Source organism: Pseudomyrmex gracilis, unplaced genomic scaffold (genome assembly GCF_002006095.1).
Source record: "Pseudomyrmex gracilis isolate BER0280 unplaced genomic scaffold, ASM200609v1 scaffold_57, whole genome shotgun sequence".
Lineage (NCBI taxonomy): Eukaryota > Metazoa > Arthropoda > Insecta > Hymenoptera > Formicidae > Pseudomyrmex > Pseudomyrmex gracilis.
In genome coordinates, this window is record NW_018020641.1 from 466848 (window position 1) to 488664 (window position 21817).

At 41.1% G+C, this 21817-nt stretch overlaps 2 protein-coding genes across 7 annotated transcripts in view; one reads left to right on the forward strand and one right to left on the reverse strand.

The window, feature by feature from the left end:
- Positions 1–12239, reverse strand: part of LOC109853944 (protein bric-a-brac 2) — a 335353-nt gene extending 323114 nt beyond the window's left edge. For all 3 annotated transcript variants that reach the window (XM_020426542.1, XM_020426540.1, XM_020426543.1), the window contains exons 1-2: positions 12110–12239; positions 11058–11110 (exon numbers count right to left, since the gene is read on the reverse strand). The gene's annotated coding sequence lies outside the window, so the exon portion shown is untranslated. The remainder of the gene's footprint in view (positions 1–11057; positions 11111–12109) is intronic.
- Positions 12240–13602: 1363 nt separating this feature from the next.
- Positions 13603–21089, forward strand: LOC109853947 (MAGUK p55 subfamily member 7). Of its 4 annotated transcripts, none has more exons than XM_020426549.1 (11): positions 13603–14227; positions 15111–15397; positions 15742–15873; positions 16282–16308; positions 17657–17824; positions 17915–17986; positions 18065–18189; positions 18267–18400; positions 19016–19318; positions 19403–19746; positions 19839–21089. In XM_020426549.1, exons 1-11 carry the CDS (start codon positions 14185–14187, stop codon positions 20013–20015), a joined length of 1812 nt encoding a protein of 603 aa, XP_020282138.1. In that variant the 5' UTR covers positions 13603–14184; the 3' UTR covers positions 20016–21089. The 4 variants fall into 4 exon arrangements, with proteins under 4 accessions (XP_020282138.1, XP_020282139.1, XP_020282140.1 ...); XM_020426551.1 differs by having other exon boundaries at positions 13604–14227; positions 19142–19318; XM_020426550.1 differs by lacking the exon at positions 16282–16308.
- The last annotated feature ends 728 nt before the right edge of the window (positions 21090–21817 follow it).

The following is a 21817-nucleotide window of genomic DNA, read 5'->3' on the forward strand; positions in this document are numbered from 1 at the left end:
AGAAGAATACCTAAAATTGAAGATCGTAAGATAGAAGACTGATTGAAAAATCTCGAAAGCGTGAAAGATCATTTCGCTGTCGAAACGGCATATCGCTTCATTTCGCGTGTGTTACATGCTCATCTCTCGAACGGCGGCTTTCGGATCTCTCTTTCCGACCGTCGTCGTCTTTATCGTCCGCGCCGTCTCTAAACCCGCCAAATCGTCGGGCTGATTTGGCGGCGAACCGGCCCTATAAGTGGCCGCGGATAAAGTGGCAGTGTTCTCCACTCTCTCTCGCTCTTTGAGGGAAGGCTATCCGCCAATGGGACAGCGCATAGCCGCGCTCGCATCGGCTTCTGCAACGGCTCTCGCGAATAAGCTACCGTACGAAAGCGGCGAGTCACGATCGGCTCGTTACCGGTTTCCCCTCTCGCCACCTCGCGCCTGCCGATCCTCCCCCGATATATCGCGGATCATGAAATCACGAGAATCATCGACCACCGAGAGCCTCCGCCTATCGTTTCCCTCCTCCGCTGTCCCGCCATCCCCGCTGGCTCATCGTTCGCAGCGGCAACCGCCGCGCCATTCAAGCCGATCATACTGCTTAGCGAGTGCATTCGGCATAATGCATAATTCTATGGCCCGCGGTCTGCGCCTCGACGCCGGTGCATCGCTATCGGTTGTCGATCGTCCGCCAATGATGTCGGTGATTCGACATTCGCGCGGGGGAGAGAGAGAGAGAGAGAGAGAAAAAGAAAGAGAGTAAGGAGAAAGAGAGAGAGATTCGGTTTTCTTCTTCTTCGTGGGAGTACCTAGAAGAGCCGCCGCTCTTCCTTCTCGTGTTTATCGTACGACCACGTACGAATTACCGATCAACGAGCGCGCGATCCTCTCCTCTACCGGGGGAAATCGTGAGAGAGATCGTTTCGCGCGCGAGAAAAGTCCGTTCGGCCACGATCGAACGCTCGCGGTTTCGCGCGACCCCTCCTCATCGTGTCACGCTCCCGCCTCCGAGTTTTTTTTTTCCCGGTGTAAGAGACGATAAGTTAGATTTGCGAGGTTATACCCGAGGTCGAGAGGAACGTATCGCTAAAACGCTTACGGATCATCACGCGAGAAAAGTCTCCTCCCCTCGTTCTTTGCGCTTTCCTCGAGATGTGTACGAGCAAATCGCCTTATTGTAATTGCAAAACCGTTCGCGTAACACAAATGCTTTCTCTTACATTCTCTCGTCAAAAGAGAAAATGTTTATTTAATAATGTATTGTGTTATAGCCAATGTCACCTTGCAATAAACCTTTACCGTCTCACGGATTGTTATTTTCTAGTTGTTTACAAGATAAAGTAATTCAATACCCACAAAGGTGAATTATTTATTGAATTACACTACGTACTTTGTACTACATAATTTATTTAGATTAAACACTAAAATATTCAGCAAACACGCACTCTTGCTCGGAAGTCTCATGTTAACTGAATTTTATAAATGTATTATTTCGAACGAAGCAATTAGAGCGCCATGAATAGATAATGGTAGTATTACAGTAAATGGATGTGCCAGAAAATTTGGGCAATTTCGAGGAGCGATTGCTGTCGCGCGCAAAGTTCTCTAGATTCTATTACATTAAGTCCTCCAGATGTGTTCGACGCGTACGTTGCCCGCGCGTGCCACGAAATTCAGGGTTATCCTTCTAACAATGTGTGCCCAATCGAATTTCGACAAGTCCGAGAACAAGTCGTGGCTGCGCGGGGTTGCAGGCAGGCACCCCGGGCAGCCAATTCGTACCTCCGGAAATACGATTTCGATCGAACGACTCTCAGCGCTCCGTCACCACCGATCGTAATCTAACCTGCAATTCGCAGTAGGCACTGATTTTTGCTCGGTTGGAGGTCAACGCTTAGAAAAGATTCAACCCCAGTCGGTGTTCGTAACGTCAACGAGTCCTAAACAAATTCGGGGAACAAGTGTTTCGAAAAATACACTCGAATAAAAAACTTTACATCTCAAATTAAAAAACAAACTATATGATTTCATTATTTTAAATTTAATTAAAATATGAAATAAAAATATCTAAATTAATGTTAAGTAATTTTAATATTGTATTGTTAATAAAAAAAAATTCGACTAAAACATTATTAAAAGTGTTCTCTTCATTTATTAAATACATCTCATTTCAAAGGCAAAAGTAAAATATATCTTTATTTATCACATGTCATAGCTGACTTTTAAGAACTGTTTTTCAAAACTTTTAATATAAAACGAAGACAAACTGTATCTATGCGCATAATAAATATGCTTTATAACTTTCACGAAGTTATCCTTTATAAAAGCTTCTTTTATTATTACATTCTAAAGTAGGACAAAAGAAATAGAGAACGAATCTACAATCTCTAAAACAAACCGTATCCGTAACACGGCAATAAATATTAGTCGACAAAGTGCCGGAGGGAGTTCCCGGCTTGTGTCGAGCGTGCGGCATTCACCGGCACTAAAGTCGAGGGGTGAGACTCGACGGGTGGCGACACCAAGGGTGGTCGTCAGGCCCGAGGGATACAGAGTGATTACTCGGTTTTAAGAGATCGATTATAATATCCATCCCCGATCTAGTTTTGACCAATAGAAAATTTAGAAAAATCTGCCCGGAGGGGGGGAGCGCTCGAGCGACGCATCTGTCGAACGAATCGCCAGTTTTTCCATCCGGAAAGAAAGGGGAGGTCTGGTCTGGTGTGGCCTTCGTCTCCCTGGATCCGCGGCTGAGTATCTAGAATGAATTCGATTCGATAGTGAGAAAGTTGTCGCGGTTTCGCGGCTGGTCGGTTCGAGCTCAAGCTCGACGAACTCGAGAAATGCGTAATCGCTCGTAAACCGACATCGTGAACCTTGTCGACGGGCCAATCGAGCCGTGAGGATCGAATATGATATTGCTTTAATAATCCGGGGACCGTTTGTTTCAAGTACATTGCGCGCGTTTATATCGATTTCGATAAGGTATTGTGGTATTGACGAGAGATAGAAAAAACGTATAACACATATAATTGTTATATTATATACTTTTTTTTAACTCAACAACAACATACGCACGTCGACAAATTTAAAGAGAAAAATTTTCCTTGCAAAAGCGCGGATAAAGTATATAACACATTAATCGTCTACATGATGATTATTTGACAATGACAATTAAAGAAGACCCTTGAAAATAAAATTTTAACAACTCAGATAAGATACCGATATCTGAGTGAGTTAATTTCGTGAGAAACCTTCGTCAAAAAAGTTAATTGGTTTTTTTTTTCCACACAGAACATTTTTATCACCAATATACAGATTACAGATTAAAAAGAGAAATACGATTGTAATACCGAAATCATTATTCCGACTTTAGAATCGGTTATCAAAAGGTACTTATGAATATTACAATAGAAGCTTTCTGTCGCGTTCCTACAGTCATAATGTTACAGCATTACTGCGCCTGTAAGGCGCCTCTCCTCGCGTCTCGACGCTCTTCCTACCGCCAATGAAAAACGCGTCCTCGCTTTTTATGTAAATCAAATAATAATCGTCTTCGCGCATGGAAAGCTAGAAGTGTGCTAACGCCCAGTGTTATGCAAAGGACTGGAGTTCCTATTATACTATTTACATACAATCGAATCTATCGCGCATACATTTACATACTGCGTAAATGGGTCGTCTCCCGTGCCCCGCAGAGAGGCTGATAAATATATATTTTATAAAATATCGACGCTAAAACTATACCGTGTAGTTTCTACACACTGTGTAGTGTTCTTCCCGACGTCTTTTCTCTGGCCGCCTGAACGAACGTTGTCTTACTCAAACGGCAACCGGTCTTCGATCTCTCGCAGATCGGCCGCTCTGATTTTCTCGCGAGATTGCTCGTTCGCGAAATCTCTCCCATCGTCGACGAGCTAATCTTCTGGTCGTTTAAGCGTGACGCCTCATTTCAAGAAGACTTGTGTTACGCAATTATTATTTAAAAACTCAGCGAATTTCCGGTATTTTTGTCAGATTTTACATTTTTCATTAGATACATCTTGATACATCTATTTATCCCACAAACTCTAATTTTTCTCTTCAAGTCTAACTTTTCTCTTTCTCACTGTGTCAATTTGTGTCACACCTCATAAAACTATTGGATCATTAATATGAAATATAGTTGCATTAAATAAAATATTTTTCTTTTTTATATAAAAAAAAAGTGACAGTTTAAACTCGACGAATCTATTATTAAAGTGGCGGGCAGCAGAAGCGGGACACTCCATATAATTGCCCGTAATCTATCAAGAGCGCAACCTGGTAATTTTAAGTAATGTCGCAAGCTAATACGAGTGTTTTATAACCCATGAACGTTTCTTATGCTCTACGACAACGTGGTAATCTCAATAAATTTCAATAACTTTAATTAGCATTCTTGGATAATTGTTATTGCTCGAGTGCCACTATTATACGCGATCTTATACACCGTGACGCTCATTCATATCGTAATATTACACCGGTATTGCGGGATTATAATTGCAATAACATCGCGCATCTATATAGATCAGTATTAACGTCATAATTACGCTCACATCCTTCGCGCTCGTGCATACCTCTCGTACGTTTAAAAGCAGTGTCTTAAAATTAAAAGTTAGAAGAGAAAGATACGTGGCATTTTTTTTAAATTACCAGATTGCGCGTGTTCTCTCTCTCTTATTGACATCTTCGTCGTCGAATTTTGTCATCACGACTCTTCTTAGCATTCTCTAAATCTCTACTGGATTGCGAATTGCAGATTGCGATTTTTTTTTCAATAAATTAGATGAATTGATGACTCGCAAAAAATTAAATTTTTTTTTTTTCGTTTCACCGCGCTACCAATCTATATTCTTCAAATTCATCAATAGATACGCTTCTCGATCGATGAGAGGATCAACAAGCGGAAATGTCGAGCAGTTTAGGGAGATGGGTGTTCGGTAAATTCGTTTTCGATTGGCTTTTCCGCGCGAGGCATATCGCTGACGACACGAGCGAGAGAAAACGCGCGAGCGAAAGAGAGAGTGTGATGAGGCGTCAGCAGAGTAGGAAGGGGTTGGCATAAATATTAATATAATAGCACTGATTGCGCTAGATCGCGGGGGTGCGCGAGCGTACGACACGTTGCAAATAACACGCGGGTGTGGAGGCGCGGCGAAGAGGGTACAGCGCGACGAGACAGAACACGAGAGAAGAGAGATGCAAAGTGTCGAGAGAGAGAGAGAGAGAAAGAGAAAGAGAGAGAAAGAGAGAATGCGGGTTGGTTATGTCGGTAGCATAGTGACATATCCGAGAGCAACAACGTGATGACGTGGAGCGAGCGTGAAGGGGTGGCAAAAAGGGGGCGGTGGAGGATCGGCGAGTGGGACGAGACGTGACAAACGAGAATGAGAGAGCGAGGAAACACGGAAAACCAAGAGGGAGGTAAATAGACAGATAGAGGATAGAGAAAGAGAAGTGTGCTCATAGTAAAGGACGGGGAGGCAGGTGGGAAAGAGAGGGAAAACTGTTCCACGTCGAGCGTCCGGGAGCTTTTCCACGGGGCGGGGGGTGGCACCACGGGCATTAAATATACACGCTGATTTGTCGTCCGCGGATTGTCACCTCTGATAGCTTTCATTTTGTTGTATATCGGTGCTCGCGCGCGCGCAGCGAGCATCCACGCGCCCCCGCCGCGCTTTTCGACGTAATTCGGCTCGCTTGATTGACTTTTGAGCTGGCCTTTATGGCGATATCCGTCCGAACTTCTCCCCTCTCTCTTTCTCTCTCTTTCTCTCTCTCTCTCGTAATTCCTCCCGTCGCGACTCACCCTAGGACGAGGAGGACGGCGATTTATCGGGCACTCGTGCTCGCTCTCGTTTTGCCCCGCTTTTCCGACCGGATCCGACTGTCCGGGTGCCCCTTCGTCAACCAACGAATTCGGCGCCCAGGGCGCGCGACGTTTTCGGCAACGGCACCACGGGGCAAAATGTACATAGGAGAGCGTGTCAAAATGATCGCGCGCGATATTCCCTGGCTTTTTCGGTAAATTTATATTCCACCTGCTCTAACGTCAATCAGTGTAAATCCAGATTATCCGGAAAATACAATTAGCGGCAAATAATGACGATGTAAACTATTGCATTCGAGAGAAATGTCAGTTTTATCTCAACAGGAGAGATATGTATATATATATCGTTGATTTTATTTAGTTTCGGTTGTCGCGAGTGTGTAACGCGCGCGCGCGCGCGCAATCAGTCATCTTAACTTTTCTGACAAATTTTCCTCGAAGAGTGTATGCGCGTACATACGTCGTATTTTTTAGAGGAGTTTTTAATGATCAGTTTCAGGTATTCTCCTGATTATTTCCTGAAGGTTCCTCGGCAACAAGCATAATGTTTCCAACGCTCCTGGAAATTCGTAGATCAACGCGAGCCTGTTCGATGCAAATTATTACAACGAGTACAAACGAGTATTCTGCTGCCATTTGCAATTCATTTACGTGCCGGCGGCGTTTCTTTTTCTTTCTTTCTTTCTTTTTTTTTTTCCCCCCGTTTTTCATTTCATTTCACGAACGGTAAACTCGTTCCGGATTAAATCGCGCGGTTCTTATCGGCCTCGCGCGAGCCTCCATTCGTTTCCTTAGTTATCCTTATCGCGGTCTGTTTCCACGAGCCGCGCCGCGGTATATTTTATCAACAGCTCCGGTACTCACAATGATTTTGAATAATACGCGACGGCCCGCCCCGCATTTGTTGAACGTCCGAAGAATTCCGCTCGTATTGTCCGCCACCGGAAACATCGCGAGCTGTTTCACCGCGTTTGTTTTCGTGCGAGCGACGCGCGCCTCGCCGCGGAAATAAATACTCTTAATTCCTTGGAAATCTGAAAGCCGTTTAAAACTTTCCACGCGCGCCTCGAAGAAAGAAATTCGATCGCGCTTTTATATCGCCAGCCAGGAAAAATAATGATTCATCACCGCTATAATTAAGTTATCGCGGGAAGTCGACAATAGGTTTTGAAAGAGGTTTTTTTATTCTCATAAAAATTTTCTTACGCACGGAGATGTTGCGCGCCGAGTTTCTTGTCGTAATTAATTTTTCCTAAAGAAAGAAAGATCGATTCGCAATTTACTCAAATGTGAGATATATAATAGACACTTATTTCCGTGTATATGCACAGATGCATACGATTATTTTATACGTGCATTTTTTAGCGACACGAGTCGATTCCTCCGAACGAATGAGATAATTATCGCCGCTAATTAAATCGTGCGACACTTGTTCATACATATTTTTGGAAACTCCATTTTTTTATATAGAATTTTTTTTATACAGACACGATAATTGTAATATATATTTTCAACGTGACGCGTCGGATTTCTGCGCGTTTTTTATGGGAATAAAAAACTCATCGCTCCTGCAATGAATAATAACTCTTAAATTCATCGATCTTAGCTGTAATTTTTGGTAACTTTTATCAGAATTGTCTGATATAGATATGATTATTATATATCTCAGCGTGACACGTCGGTTTTTGCGCTTAATACGCGAATAAGAAAATCATCAACCGTCTAATTAAATCGTTCATAAATGAACTTTAATTTTTAAAGCTGTCATTAGCGCTTTTTCTAAAACCTACGCGGCCTTACATTATTTATATACGAGATTGTTTTTCGAATGAAATAGAAAGACAGCCATCGCGCGTTCCGTGGATATGGAACGGCGATTGTGAAGGCAAAAATTGTTACGATCGGCAAAAACTGGACGCCAGATGGATAAGATGAACGATTGATGAATAATGCGACTGGACGCTGATGAATAACGACAGAGAGAGACCGACATGACGGCATTACGGTTAAATCTACCCTTTCTTTCTTCTTCTTCTTCGCGCATTTCAGCCGAGACTGCGGTATTAACTCTGTGGTTCACAATGGTCACTACAACCGCGCTGCATCGCGAAGGCAATAAAAAAACGCGCTTTGCGCGTCAAGTCGGTATACGAATGCGTCATTATCTCTGTCGTAGATAAAACAAAACTTTCGTAAAAACTTCCCTTTTGATAAGAAATTATTTTAGAATTCTATTATCGTCGATCAGCAATTCGAAGTACCTGCTGAAGATTTAAACAGCGTAAAATTTAATTTCCTCCTTGCAAGAGGAAAGGAGATTTATACACTCGTAAGGGTGAACGGCAGTGAACCTCTTATCGCGACATATGTTGCGTCTATGCGAATTACGCGGCGAGTCGCTTGACATCGCGTTACGAGAAACGAGCGACGGTGAAGTAGACGGCACGCGAGCACCGCCACGGCGCGCGATAAGCGATTTATTGTTTTGTCATTCCATGCTCGCCAGATAGGCCGATGTGGAATGCGAATTTCGTTACATTCTCTCGCGCATCTCTCTCGTCGCGCCGATAAGTTATTTTAAAACAAAAATAAAAAATACAAACAAGCAAATCGCCTGGATATTTCTATATACTCGAGAAATGCCGCGAGTTTATTTAAAAAAACAAAAAAAACAAAACAAAAAAAAAACAAAAAACAAAAAAAAAGCGGTCTCTCACAACTTCATTTCAAGGACCAGAAGAGACACGTGTAAAATAGACAGGGCAAAGTGGCGTGTGAGCTACGACAAACACCGGCGACAATCGACGCGGAAGTGGACGCAGAGGGAGCTCTTCGGGGGTGTCGCCCCCGGTTCGCTTTCTCGCGCCGGTCTTACACGTTCGCTCCGATAGCGCGATAGCGCGCGTTTGCCAGTGCACAGCGCCGGTTATTGGAAATAGCCCCGGTCGGTCGATCTACCCCGCCGTGAAATACACACAAGTCTAGCGCGCGAGCCTACGTCATACCTTGGCGTGTGTACATTATTCATGGCCATCGGTGAAAAGGGCGCCAGCCGTATTACGTATGCCGCGGGTTATTATGCCCTCTAAATGTTTAATGTGTTTGCCTTCCTTCGCCGGCCACGGACGTGGCTTTATGTTTTAGTAAGTAAATTACTGTTTTTTTTTTATTAGTCCTCCACCGTTTATGTTAGTTCAATCGATTCACGGCTCTCTCGCGCTCTCTTCTCTTTTTGCCTTTCCCCGATCTCATCGTCTCCTCTCCTCCCCCTCTACCCTTTTGCGTTTCCTTCTCCCCTACCTCCTGGTACATATCAATGTGTGTGCACTTGTGGCGTTTCTGTGTGTGGACTCTTTCTCTCTCTTTCTCCTGAATTTTTGTACCGTAGCTCGGCGAATATTTAATCGTGCTGTCTTATTCATTTTTAGTGCGTCGTACGCGCCCCCACCGTCTCTCTCTCTCTCTCTCTCTCTCTCTTCGACCCCGAAATAAGAGCGACCGCATACAATGGCGCGCAATGAATTTCAAAGTTCGGCCCTCCTTTCACAGACCTCCGGCGCACAATGGCGGAAGGAAATAGCGACGAATCATAATTGTTTTGCAAGTGCCGCCTCGCCGCGCGTCTCGTCTCGCCGAGGAAAAATTTTCGCGGCTCGCTCGCGAGATACGTTCTCGCAATTGTAACGATATGACGAAGCCGCTCTTGTGGAAAAAAAGAGAGAGAGAGAGAACCGCGCGTAGATGGATGAAACGAAGAGAAAAGAGAAGAGTGTAAAGTTTCTCGTCGACGCCGGAAGTTCGTTATTTACAAAATTAATATCCGGCAGCTTTTTCTCGGATCGTTAGGACGATGTGGGGATGGCCGCGTTACACGAACGAAATGGAAGGAGGGGGGGGGGAGTCGTTAAAACCGCGATCGCAAAAACGCGCAACGCCGAAACGCGAAGCCCGGCAGAAAGTTTGGAATTTACTGCCCCGACATATTGGCTACGAAAGCACACGAAATTAAGGCTAGTAAAACACTCGCCTGACACGTGCCCAACCCCCGCATTCATCCCGTCTGTCTATATACACCCCTTGCCACCCCCCTTCTGCCTGCCGCCGTTGTATCTCGTGAGCGAAATGTTCGACGGGACCGTCTTCATGGAAAAATTTTTCGTGAAATATCTCCGATCGCGGCGCAAGCGGAAAAAGTCGCGGCCGTTTTCGCTAATTCGTCTGAAAGGGCGCCAAAAATGTTTGCCCAGATCTCGATACTCGCCGCACTCGTTCGGAGCGATGAAATAACGCGACATCGTGTAAATGCGATTTAATTTTTCACACGACTATCAACGAGTTTTATCTTTCTGCTCTTTCTTTGCCACAGCCCGGGAAAATGCATTCTTTTTTTTTGTATCAGTTAATTGCACATACAATACAGTTGTGCATTTTAGGAGATTTGTTTCAGAATGCAAAACAAATACAAAGATAGTTAAACAAAATATATAAATAAAATTAATATGTCTTATTTTTTGTTTTTATATTGTATCTCGTTTTTATATTATATTTTTTATTGTTTATATTGTGAAATATGGCGGTAATTTTTGTAATAGCGCCGGAAAAAAATGTTACTTTACATATGCTTAATAATGAATATCTAATGTTTTTGCTATGCGTATGAAAATGTCATGACATTAAATATATAATGTTAAGTTTCAATTATATATATATATATACATATGCACAAAAAAGACCTGCTGTCTCACATTTTATACAAACTAACAAAAATATAAAAAATTACTTGATAACAACAAAATAAGAATTAAAATTTTTTATAAACATTAGTTATATTATATTATATTGTTTTTTAAAGAAGAATATATGAGTAAACTTTAGATTCTAATTTTAAGGAAGGCTATGTACTATATGTTGGCGGAACTGATGGCGACATCTTTCAGCTCTATGGCGAGCTGCATTTCTGATCTCAATGTTGCGTGGTAACGCAGACGATGCTGTACCATGATTGTTTTACCATTCTTTGATCGGGTTATCAATATAAAGCAATAATGTTGTGTGTTTAAATAAAATATAAAATCAGATCATTTTTTTATATGTGAAATTATGAAAAAATAGTTGATATGTGCAAATAAAACTAATATAAATGCAAAATAATACATGTAACGTTAAATTAAAAGATATAGGCAATGTTGAGGAAGAAAATAAATAAAACATTGGCGCTTACCAAAACGATGAATGAAAAAGAAGCAAGGGATGCAAAAATGTGCAAGGATGTTTCTGCAACAACAAAAAAAGTTGTTTTGTAAATAAAACGGTGCAAGGAACATATCACGGGTTTTTCGAGCAAGTAATTAACAACACTTTTATATTTGTGAAATATAATAAATTTATTTTACAAAATTGCACTCTCTCTTTTTACACACATGTCAACATCTCGTGTGACAAAGAAAAACAAATTTGCTGTAAACAAACATTCATGACTTTTAAGAATATTTTACTTGCGTTTAGTTCAATTTTATTTAATCTCTCATTTCGATCTATGATAACTCAATTATTTTAATGTTGAAATTTTAATGTTGACATCTAATTTAAAGATATTTTATAGACTTTATAGACCGTATCAAAACCAACAAAATAAAAATTGTTTATCTCACAGCCGCTTGTAAATTGAAACAAAATGTTGCAATTTTTTGTACAGAAATATTTTTAAAGAGAAATGCGAAATTTTATTATATTTTCGAATTCAGAAAGAAACAAAACATCGATAACCGAGTTTTTTTTAGAAACTCATTAGATTTCAGTCCAATTAGCGAAGTTCTAAATGCGGCTCTGTTCGAAGCTAGTGACCGATTCTCTGGGGAACGTCGCGTCGCGGCGCGGTCTGCGTCGCGGCGGCGCGGCGTGACGTATCGTCGTCCGTCGCACAACGCACACATGAATCCGTTTGGTCGTTTACGCACGCATGTACTACACACACAAGCTACACGTACACACACACACGCGCACCGCGATGCAGCAACCACTTGTGGATCTCCCGGTCGTAGCAACGTGCCGCATTGATGGATCACGCGATTTCTCCAACGTCAATGCACGTTCTAGCCGGACGCTCGACGACGTCGCATGGCGTCGGCCGGAAGAGACCGGCGTCGCGTTCACGACATTCGCAAAAATCTCGGTCGGCCCCGGAACACGAGCGCGCTCGCGTGTGTCAAACACAATCGTCGTCAAACTAGCAGTTGTCGCACGCGAAAAGTAAAGTGAAACCGAAAGGCTTACCAGAATTGGGATAATTGGCTCGAATCAGCAAGTCGTGAAAAGCGGCGCCGTACAATTTGGTGAGAAGAAACTGCGCTAAAATCACCGTAAAACACAGAGGAACGTGCGGCGAGATGTTTCGCATAGAGACAACTTCATGTATACACTGCGACGGTGGCGCCGCGGCGCGGTCGAACGTATCGCCGTCGCCGCCGCCGCCGCGACGCCGAGAAAATTCGGCAAAAACACAGAGGCTTGTCTCTCTCTTTCTCCTTTTTTCTAAAAACATAAGTACGCGATTCCTTCATAGCGTACCCGAACAGAAATAGATGTAAAAGAGAGAAATATTGGTTCTTCGAGCTATTATTTGACGGTCAACAGGAGATACAATATATAAATATTTTTAAATTTCATGAATTAAACAAAAAAATTGGATATTGATATATAATGGAGCATTCAAGTAGAAGTTAGTTCGTAAAAACGGCGGAAGGAATCATATTATCTAGTAACGGAGAACTATAATTCTCCTAAATATTTGCACATTAATTAGAACTTGATAAAAAATTTCAGATATAAACAAAAATTCTAATATAATTTATTTGTTATCCTGACCTAGCGACCACTTATGCAATAAATTGATTCTATCGACTTTTATATAAACATAGAAGTCGATAGATCGAGTTTCGATATATCATTCATCTCTTTATTATCGATCGACAACACTCGTGCTGTATTTAATTTTGTTGGCTTCGAATAGATGGCGCCGGAGTGGCTTTTTTGTAACTTTGAATAAAACTATGTTATTTGATCAGCTGATCATTATTATATTATTGATAATATAAGAACGAAATTGTTATATGAGCAAAAAAATTATGTATTGATAATGCGTAATTATGTATTGATAATATATTGTTATATGAGTAAAAAAAATTATGTATTGATAATTGATATTGCACTTATATATTGATAAATATATTACAAATATGTTTACAATTTATATGCATGAACATCAGTTTTTTTATTTGAAACAAACTTATACTTGGTACTTCCTCCCTTTCTCATTCACTATCTTGAATTTTCATATAAGAAAAGTGACAAGAAAAGTTTTTTGCATACTTCAAAATGTTGTTAATATTAAATATATTGTTTTACTTGTTGAATGAAAATCTCTTACATCGAGAAAAACTCATAAAATTATATGCTTAAATAAAAGTATAAAAAAGATAATTATTATAGATAAATAAAATCTATTTCATATATATATATATATATTAAGCATTATATGAAAAATATGCTACATACTGATTACAAACGTACGTTCAAATTTACAATTAGATCGTAATTTAATCTAGTACAAAAAGTACTCCGATCATGTTACTCTACCAACGTCGTTTCTCTGTATGAGCGCAGTAGGGTCGAGTTTCGATAATTCTCGTCTATCTTTTTTCAAGACTTATACGTGCCAAGGAGAGAAAAAGAGAAATAAGGTAGTCGGGTGAGTTGGAACGGAGCAGTGGCCGCAGTGGCCGAAGAAGGGGTGCGCGGAGCGTCACGGCGCCTTTCAACATGGCACCGGTCTGCGTCTGAATTGCCACGAAGTATGAGCGAACTTTGCCGGAAATGCACCAGTGCCGGGTAGATCGTTCATAGGAAATGTTACTTGGTGTCTCAGCGAGTGCGTGAGTGCGTCGATAATCGTCGTGTTCAAAGAGCAATCTTGCGGAGGAAGAGGAGCGAGAAAGAGATCACGCAGCATGTCGTGGGATCGCAAGGGGCAGGGACGGCAAGCCAATCCGGTAGCGGTCATCCTACCCCGTGTCGAGTGACAAGCTGCTTACGTAACGGATTTATATTCTCGCTATGATAACGACACTCCAGGCGCGAAAGTCGCGACACGCCGAGAGGAAGCAGCGGACGCTCATCATCGTCGCCGTCGTTGACGCGACGGCGCAACACGCGACCCCGACAGAAATATACCGACCCGAATCTCGCTGCCGCCGTTTCTGATACCCCGAACGAACGCAGAGCGTCGAGACGCCCGTCCCGTTACCTCCGCCGCGCCGCGGAAACACCTGATCGGCGACCGAGTGCAAATTATGACAGCGGCAGTCGTCATGGAAAACGTTAACTGGGATCCCGGTAAGTGCGAGTTATCCGGCAAAAACAAAAAAAAAAAGAAACCAGCGCGTGGACCGATCTTGTGGAGGATAGTTTGGCGTCGGAAATCTCTTCACGTGTTTTTCATTTTGACACGTTGCGTCAAAATGGAGTGATAATTTTCGGGGGGGGATGATTTTGATTGCGCTAATTTATATTGTGACAGTGTTGTTTTGCACGAGAAGACAAGCGGGAAGAGAATTATTGGGGCGAGTTGCAGAGATAGTATATAATCGGATATGACTGAATAGTGTCTTCAAAGACACGTATTAATAAAACGTGAACCAGGGCGAGCGTTGTACGATATAAATATAGAGCGGGTACGCCAAAGAGTAAATAAACGCGCGCGATCGCGAGTAATAATGGGGTCTTCTAGAATCATGGCTCGTGTGTGGAGAATGCGTCACGTTAGCGGATATGCTAACCGCGATTGCACATTTCCGCGTGCTCCAATTTGCTGAATGGAAAACAGGTCTCGGATCACAGAACGCTCTTTATGATTAGAAATTAATTTATTGATCGACATTTTATAAATGCGCGACACAAAACCCTGTCGCTTTTAGATCAAAATAAGATCGCGGTCTTCTAAGTTTATATTTTCATAATTATATTTAGATGTGAGGAATATAATTTTAACACATTGTGCGATTTTAATAATAAATCTGGTATGTTAATAAAAAGGTTTTTTTTTTTTTAAACAAGAAGTATTATAAAAATTAGTAATGTTATAAATTACGAGTTCGTGTGTTTTGAAAGTTGTTGTTTTTGATTTATTTAAATTTATGTTTTTGCACAAGTTTTAATTTGGCATCAAACTTCTGTCGGTAATATAAAATTTTCTCTTTGTTGTTGTTTATTATTTCAGCATTGTCCAAGCTGCTAAACTCATTACAAGAAAACAAGTCGGATATACCCAGCTGCACTGAAGAAGAATTTGGTTTTCTAAGCGAACTTCTGCAGTCCAAGGAACTGAACGCTTTAGTTAACGTTCACAACAAGATTCTGAGCAATGTTAAGGACGATAAGTTTTTTCCCGTTCTCTCGAACTCGATGGATATCGACGTCGAAGTTCTCGATCTGCTGTCTACCAAAACGCACATCTCAGCCGAGTGCAAAGAACTTTTTCATCTACTGCAAAAACCGCACATACAGGTAATGAAGTCAGTGATTTTTCTTCAAAGACAACAACACACTTTTTATATTGTACGATCTTTCCAAACTTTTACATAACATTTTTGCTTCTATTAATAATTTGTACGTCAACATCTCTCTCTCTCTTGTATTATCAGTTTTTTATATAAATAACTTTTTTCTTTTTGCTGATGCAACTTTTCTTTGTTGTCCTCTTTCTGTTCCTCATTCTTGCAGCCATCCGTCTTATTCTCGTCAAGTCGTTTCTACAGTTCTGAATAAAAATTGATTTGTTTATAACATTTGTCTCTGGAAAAAAAAACACTTTCGAGGGCAGACGTTTTGATACTGTTTAATCATCAAAGGGTCTTCTCTGCGCTCACGATGCGGTGGCACAAAAGGACTACTATCCGAGACTGCCGGACATCCCGTTGGAAGTAGACGAGGACGAGGAGACGGTGAAGATCGTCCAGTTGGTGAAGTCAAACGAGCCCCTGGTACGTTAGATCGATTGTTGAGTTCGCTTTTGCAGTAACGTCTTTGAACTCTCGATTAATCTAAAATTACGAGCAAAATAGAAAGATTATTGTAATATCCGAGTGCTTGTGAAAAAAGGTGTAGCAAAAACACAAGAAATACGGGAAATTTGTCTTAATTAGAGAACGTAAAAACAATTTGTTCTTCCGTTTCTATTACTATATACGATTGTGCATTCGCGTCGACTTGCATGAGACGCGATCATCGCTCCCCAGTATATATCGGCGTAGGCGAGTCACGTACTTTGCGTAGCTTGCGATATCTTTAATATCACACTATTTGTCTTCCTTCGAAAGTAGTCTCACGAGTGCGAGAAAAAGTAACTGAAGTAATCACGTGTTTCTTTTATCGTCAAACTTGCTTCGAAGGGCGACGCCGGCGTTGAACCGATCGTGGTAAGTCGCCTGAATGCCGTAGAACATATGCTCTGAACACCTGTTATAAACACCTGACTTTACATAGTACAAAATTGCTTTTGTTTTGTTTTTCGCTTCACTTGAACGTCAAGATGGAAACTGGTAAAATTTCAATCAAGCGCTTCTTCCGCGTTTGACTGAAGAGAAGCGAGAAGAAGATAGTTACAAAAGCTTGAAAATAATAATATAACATTACATACATTTAAATCGAAACTAATTCTAAAATTTAACCGGTTTCGATCTTTGCACAAATTTCTCATCATCTCTGATCTCATTATCGTGCTGCGTTTACACGGAAAAAAAAAGTTTTGCTATTATATGGTTAGCAAGAAAAATGGTTGACTCTACGAAATTTTTTGTTTCATCAACGAAATGTTTTGTTGGCAAAACAAAACTTTTAATAAACTTAACAAATGTTTTTTTGCTGGCCATATAGTAACTAATTTCTTGCTATTTTAGCAAATCTTTTTTTTCCGTGTACAGAACACAAATACTGAGCTGTAAATAAAGCGCTCTGTTTTATTCTTCACTTGTCTGCACAAAATTTGTTAATATATGTGTACATTGCTGTTTGTCTTTGTTGCGTTCTTTCTTATGTTCTTTTGAGTTGTTTTATGATTTGGTGCTTACAAATAAAATTTGTTGCCGCAAGATAATTTTCATATCTGTTGTTAATTGTGTCCCGCATGATCAATTACGTTATTCATTAATTTATTTATTAAATACCGTGAAATAAAAAATATCTTCCAGCAAACACGTTTAACAATCAAACATGTTGTTTAAGTCAAAATGTAAAATCAAATAGTTTTTTGCATTTATTAATGTAAAAAAATATTTTATGTTTTTTACACTTCACGGTATATGTTTCCCTGCGATTTTTGATCTCCAAAGAAGTACGTTTGTTTAGCAAATAATTTGGCAAACTTATTATTATTTATCTGAAGAAACATAGAGAGATAAGAAAACACTCCAAACAACACGAAACTCCAAAATGGTTTAAAAGACTCGAAACGGACATTTGAAAGAATACACTCTTTGTAGACATCATCTTCACGACACCTTTTGGACTTTGTGTTATCTGGAATCACATCGGCGCACAATGTTCATCAACCTTTGCGTTCCATTGCGATATAAATCAGCGAGTGCGCGCCGATCGTGCTATCGCGTCGCGTATCTCCCTCCTTCTCCACGCGAAGAGACTTCTCTTTATTTTTGTTTATTTATTTTTTTTTTTAAAGAAGAGAAAGAAAAATGGCGCTCCCTACTAGTACGCGTTTGTGCGCAAGATGCAACGCAATGACAATACTAGTTTACACCTTGACATTAGGGGGCGACCATAAAAACCTGCGAGGTTACCGGCAAGATCGTGATCGCGCGAATAATGCACGGCGGAGCAGCCGACAGATCCGGCCTCATCCACGTCGGCGATGAAGTCTGCGAAGTCAACGGTATCAGCGTGGAGGGAAAGACGCCTAGCTTCGTTTTACACATTCTGGTAGGAAGATTCGTTTCTTATGTCTTGTTGCAAGCGATGCGCAAATGTAAGAAATAAACAAAACGTTGTTTTTGCTTTTTTTTTTTCTAGCAAAATTCAGAAGGGACAATCACTTTCAAAATAGTGCCCGCGGACAGCAAAAGCGGAGTCAGAGAGAGCAAGGTGAGCTCTTTAAAGATCGCAATAGCAACAGGTTATACGATACGAGCAAAGTTGAATGTACGTATATAAATCGTGTAGGTTCGCGTGAGAGCGCACTTTACGTACGTGGCGTCCGAGGATCCTTATATTCCTTGCAAGGAAGCTGGATTGGACTTCGTCAAAGGTGATGTCCTACACATCGTCAGCCAAGACGACGCTTACTGGTGAGAAATAAAGTGTTGCCAAAACTATAATTATAAGAAATAATTGCTGTAATCATCATGTGATAATTGCATTATAGGTGGCAAGCCAGACGAGAGGGCGATCGAAACATGAGAGCGGGCTTGATCCCAAGCAGAGCTCTTCAAGAACGTAGGCTCCTTTTTGAAAGAATGCAGAAGGAGAAGAACGTGCCGCAAGACGAAGATATTTTAAGTACGTTAATACTTTGAGTTTGTTCACCCGTTTGAATAATTTTGTTTACTAGCTTGTTTTCATTTTCTTTTATCGTCATTCACATCTCATCATCGAGTCACAGTAACATCATCGAGTGTTTCTTCATGTTTACGATGTTTCATATTGTTACCGATCAGTGTTGCACGAAATTTGCAATTATCTCATATTATCTCGAAGTAGCATAGACCGCTCAAAGTATACCTTGTTAGAAAATCTTGCATCTAAGTGTTTTTTTTTCTCTATATATTTTTCTATATAGATTTTATATAAATTATCAAAGACTTATATATATTTTTGGAAAGTACAAGAATACGCATTCCACAGAGACAGAAACACATGAAGAAACTAATGTGTTCTCTGAGAATGCTATGTTTTTTAAGGTTGACGTTGTTAATGAAAGCTTGATACGCTAATATTATACGTAGCGATGTTGCATAATGAATTATTGTTCGTTAGTGACCACCTCTCAAGTGTACTTTAGGATCAGTCGAAATGCAGAGTTGTGCCCGAGGTGGTTACCCGTTAATTCGGTAAGCTGATCTCGGCTGCGCTTCTTTAACAAATGAATGGCCTGACGACCTAACCGTCGGTTAGGCTTGTGTTCTGTTCCAGTGCCTTTGCCCGCATTGTGCCCCCGTCCCAGTACCTCTTTGCACGCTTCGCCCACAAAGTGCAACTTGCAGGGAATTAAAACTAAAAAAATCATGTATGACGCTGCAGAGAACGATGACTTTGACCGGGAAGAAGTACCGACCTACGAAGAGGTCGCGAAACTCTACCCTAGGCCGGGTCTGTACCGGCCGGTGGTTCTCATCGGACCACCGGGGGTCGGCAGGAACGAGCTGAAGAGACGTCTCATGGCGACCGATACCGAAAAGTACCGAACTCCCGTACCATGTGAGTTTTTTGGATAGTTATTCGTACTCTATAAAGAAATAACAACTCAAATGATTCTTTATTTTTATCCAAATAAATCATCAGACACGTCTAGACCACCACGACCGGGTGAAGTAGATGGCAAGGAGTACCATTTCGTGACGCGGGAGAAAATGGAAGAGGACATCGAAGCCGGAAAATTCATCGAGCACGGCGAATACAAGGGAAATCTGTACGGCACCAGCTCGGAGAGCGTCAGCTCGCTCGTGAACGCCGGATACGTGTGCCTCCTTAATCCTCACTATCAGGCTCTCAAGATGTTGAGGACGCCTCAATTGAGGCCGTATGTTATTTACATAAAACCGCCGAAATTCGAAGTGCTGAAGGAGACTAGAAATGAGGCCAGAGCGAGATCGACCTTCGATGAAAACAATTCTCGAGGCTTCACGGTAAGCGAACACATCTCATTTATATATTTATATTTACATGTATCATTTATATACGTATAATCGTCATGAATCGCGCTCGATTTTGCACACAGGACGAAGAGTTCCACGAGATTTTGCACAGCGCTGAGAGAATAGAATTTCTGTATTCTCATCTCTTCGACGAGGTGATAGTGAACGCTGATCTCCCTATGGCATTTGAGCTACTAGTTAATGCGATTCACCGAGTGGAATCGGAACCGCTTTGGGTGCCGGCTTCGTGGGTTCAATAGAATAATAATCCTCGTAAAAAAAACTCAAGAGACGAAGCAGTCGCGAAGAAAATGCAGAGGAGGATGTTCGGTCACTGGAGACGCGCGATTGCTCGTCGTGGCTATAAAACTAAGAGCTCGACGATATACTTTTTATTTTTACTTCCGATTCCTAAAGAATGCGCGTGTGTATTTCTTATCTATTATCCCACCGAATTGCAATTTAACACTTATACTATTATACGGCGCCTTTACGTAGAATTTTCGTACCTCGAGTGTCCGCGAGTCTCAAAGACGAATTAAAACTAAATTTTCTAATTGTCAAACGTCGTTCGTTTGCGATTGTTTGACTCGTGACAAAAAACAAAACAAAAACAAAAAAAAATGCGACGCGCGTTTGGAAACGTAGTCGCCATAGGTTAAGTAGCCAAGTATGAAACGTTAAAGAAATTTCGAAAAGATATAGGTATATCAAAGATTCGAAGTCGTCCAAGTCTCACAATCTATGTTTTCCGAGTACCTACGTCTCCGATGTCTCTTACATAGAAAAATTACTCGTAAAAACTCCTTTCTCTGCCGGAAGCTTCGCTAGATACGAGAGACTTCGTATCGCATCATGAAAAGATTTTTCTTTGTCACGATACGAAATCTCTTTGTATTCTTAAAAAAAAGAAAAAAAAACTAATAAATTCCAATTTTTGAGACTACGGGAATATGTCGCATATTTTGGGATCAAGGATGAATGAAGTTACTTATCGAAAGTTATTTCGGAAACTTCACCAAAACCGGGAGCGTCGCTACTGTGGACGATCTTTGATCTCGATTGTTGTTAATTGTTGCCAAATAAGTATTGTATCTAGAAACGCGACAAAAAATTGCTCCACTATATTCACTGTATTTTCCACTCGGTCGACATTATCGTCGTGGTTGCTGTTTTATTTTCTGTTTTTTTTTTCCAACGCGGGATGCCAATTTTTGAAAAAAAAAAAAAAAGTTGTTCGCGCACTATCCAAGACAACACAATGCATATTTCATCCTTCGATGTGAACTCTGTATGTTATCAAAATATAGCATTAAACTTTGAACATGTGTTTATATCTGTCTCTTTTTGTGTCATCTATAATTTCCCCGCCCCTTGTGTGTTTTTTGAACAATTATTTGAACATAAGAATCTCACGCAAGAGTCGCATGAAACATTTTGTTCGGTCTTCTGAGAACATTCGAGTTTTCGCTGAATAAAACAGAACCTTCGTGTGAGTCTTTGTTGATGGACACATAACGTGCTTCACGTGCCTTAATTTTACGTAACGATTTCTTTCTATGTTCATTATTTTCAAGGTCATTGTGTTCGAATGAGTGACAGGTAGACAAACCAATAAAAAAAAAAAAAAAAAAAAAAAAAAATCATACACGATATACGCGGCAAGGAATACAGTTTCGTGTCAAAGCTGCGACTTGCACTCGACCGGTGAAAACTCATCGACTAGAACTAATAGCCTCGTCACAAGCAGACACGGAAACCACTTTGCTCTTCTCGCGCCAACGACTTCCTCTCGAAATTACGAATTCCTTCATTGGAAGTGTCGACAAATATTGATTCCCAGAGACGAGTGAAAGCGTTATCGCGTGCGCGAATTCATACCCGCCGCGAGATTTCAGAATTTCTCGACCAACTTTTCGCATGCACGCCGAGAATCGCCGTGTTACCTCACACGTGCACAAATGCAATCTCTGACCGCGCGTGCATGCTTCCGCGATTCGTTACTCTTGTCTATTACCTTGTCTGCGGATTTCGTGCGTCTGTCTATCTGATTAGCATAAGC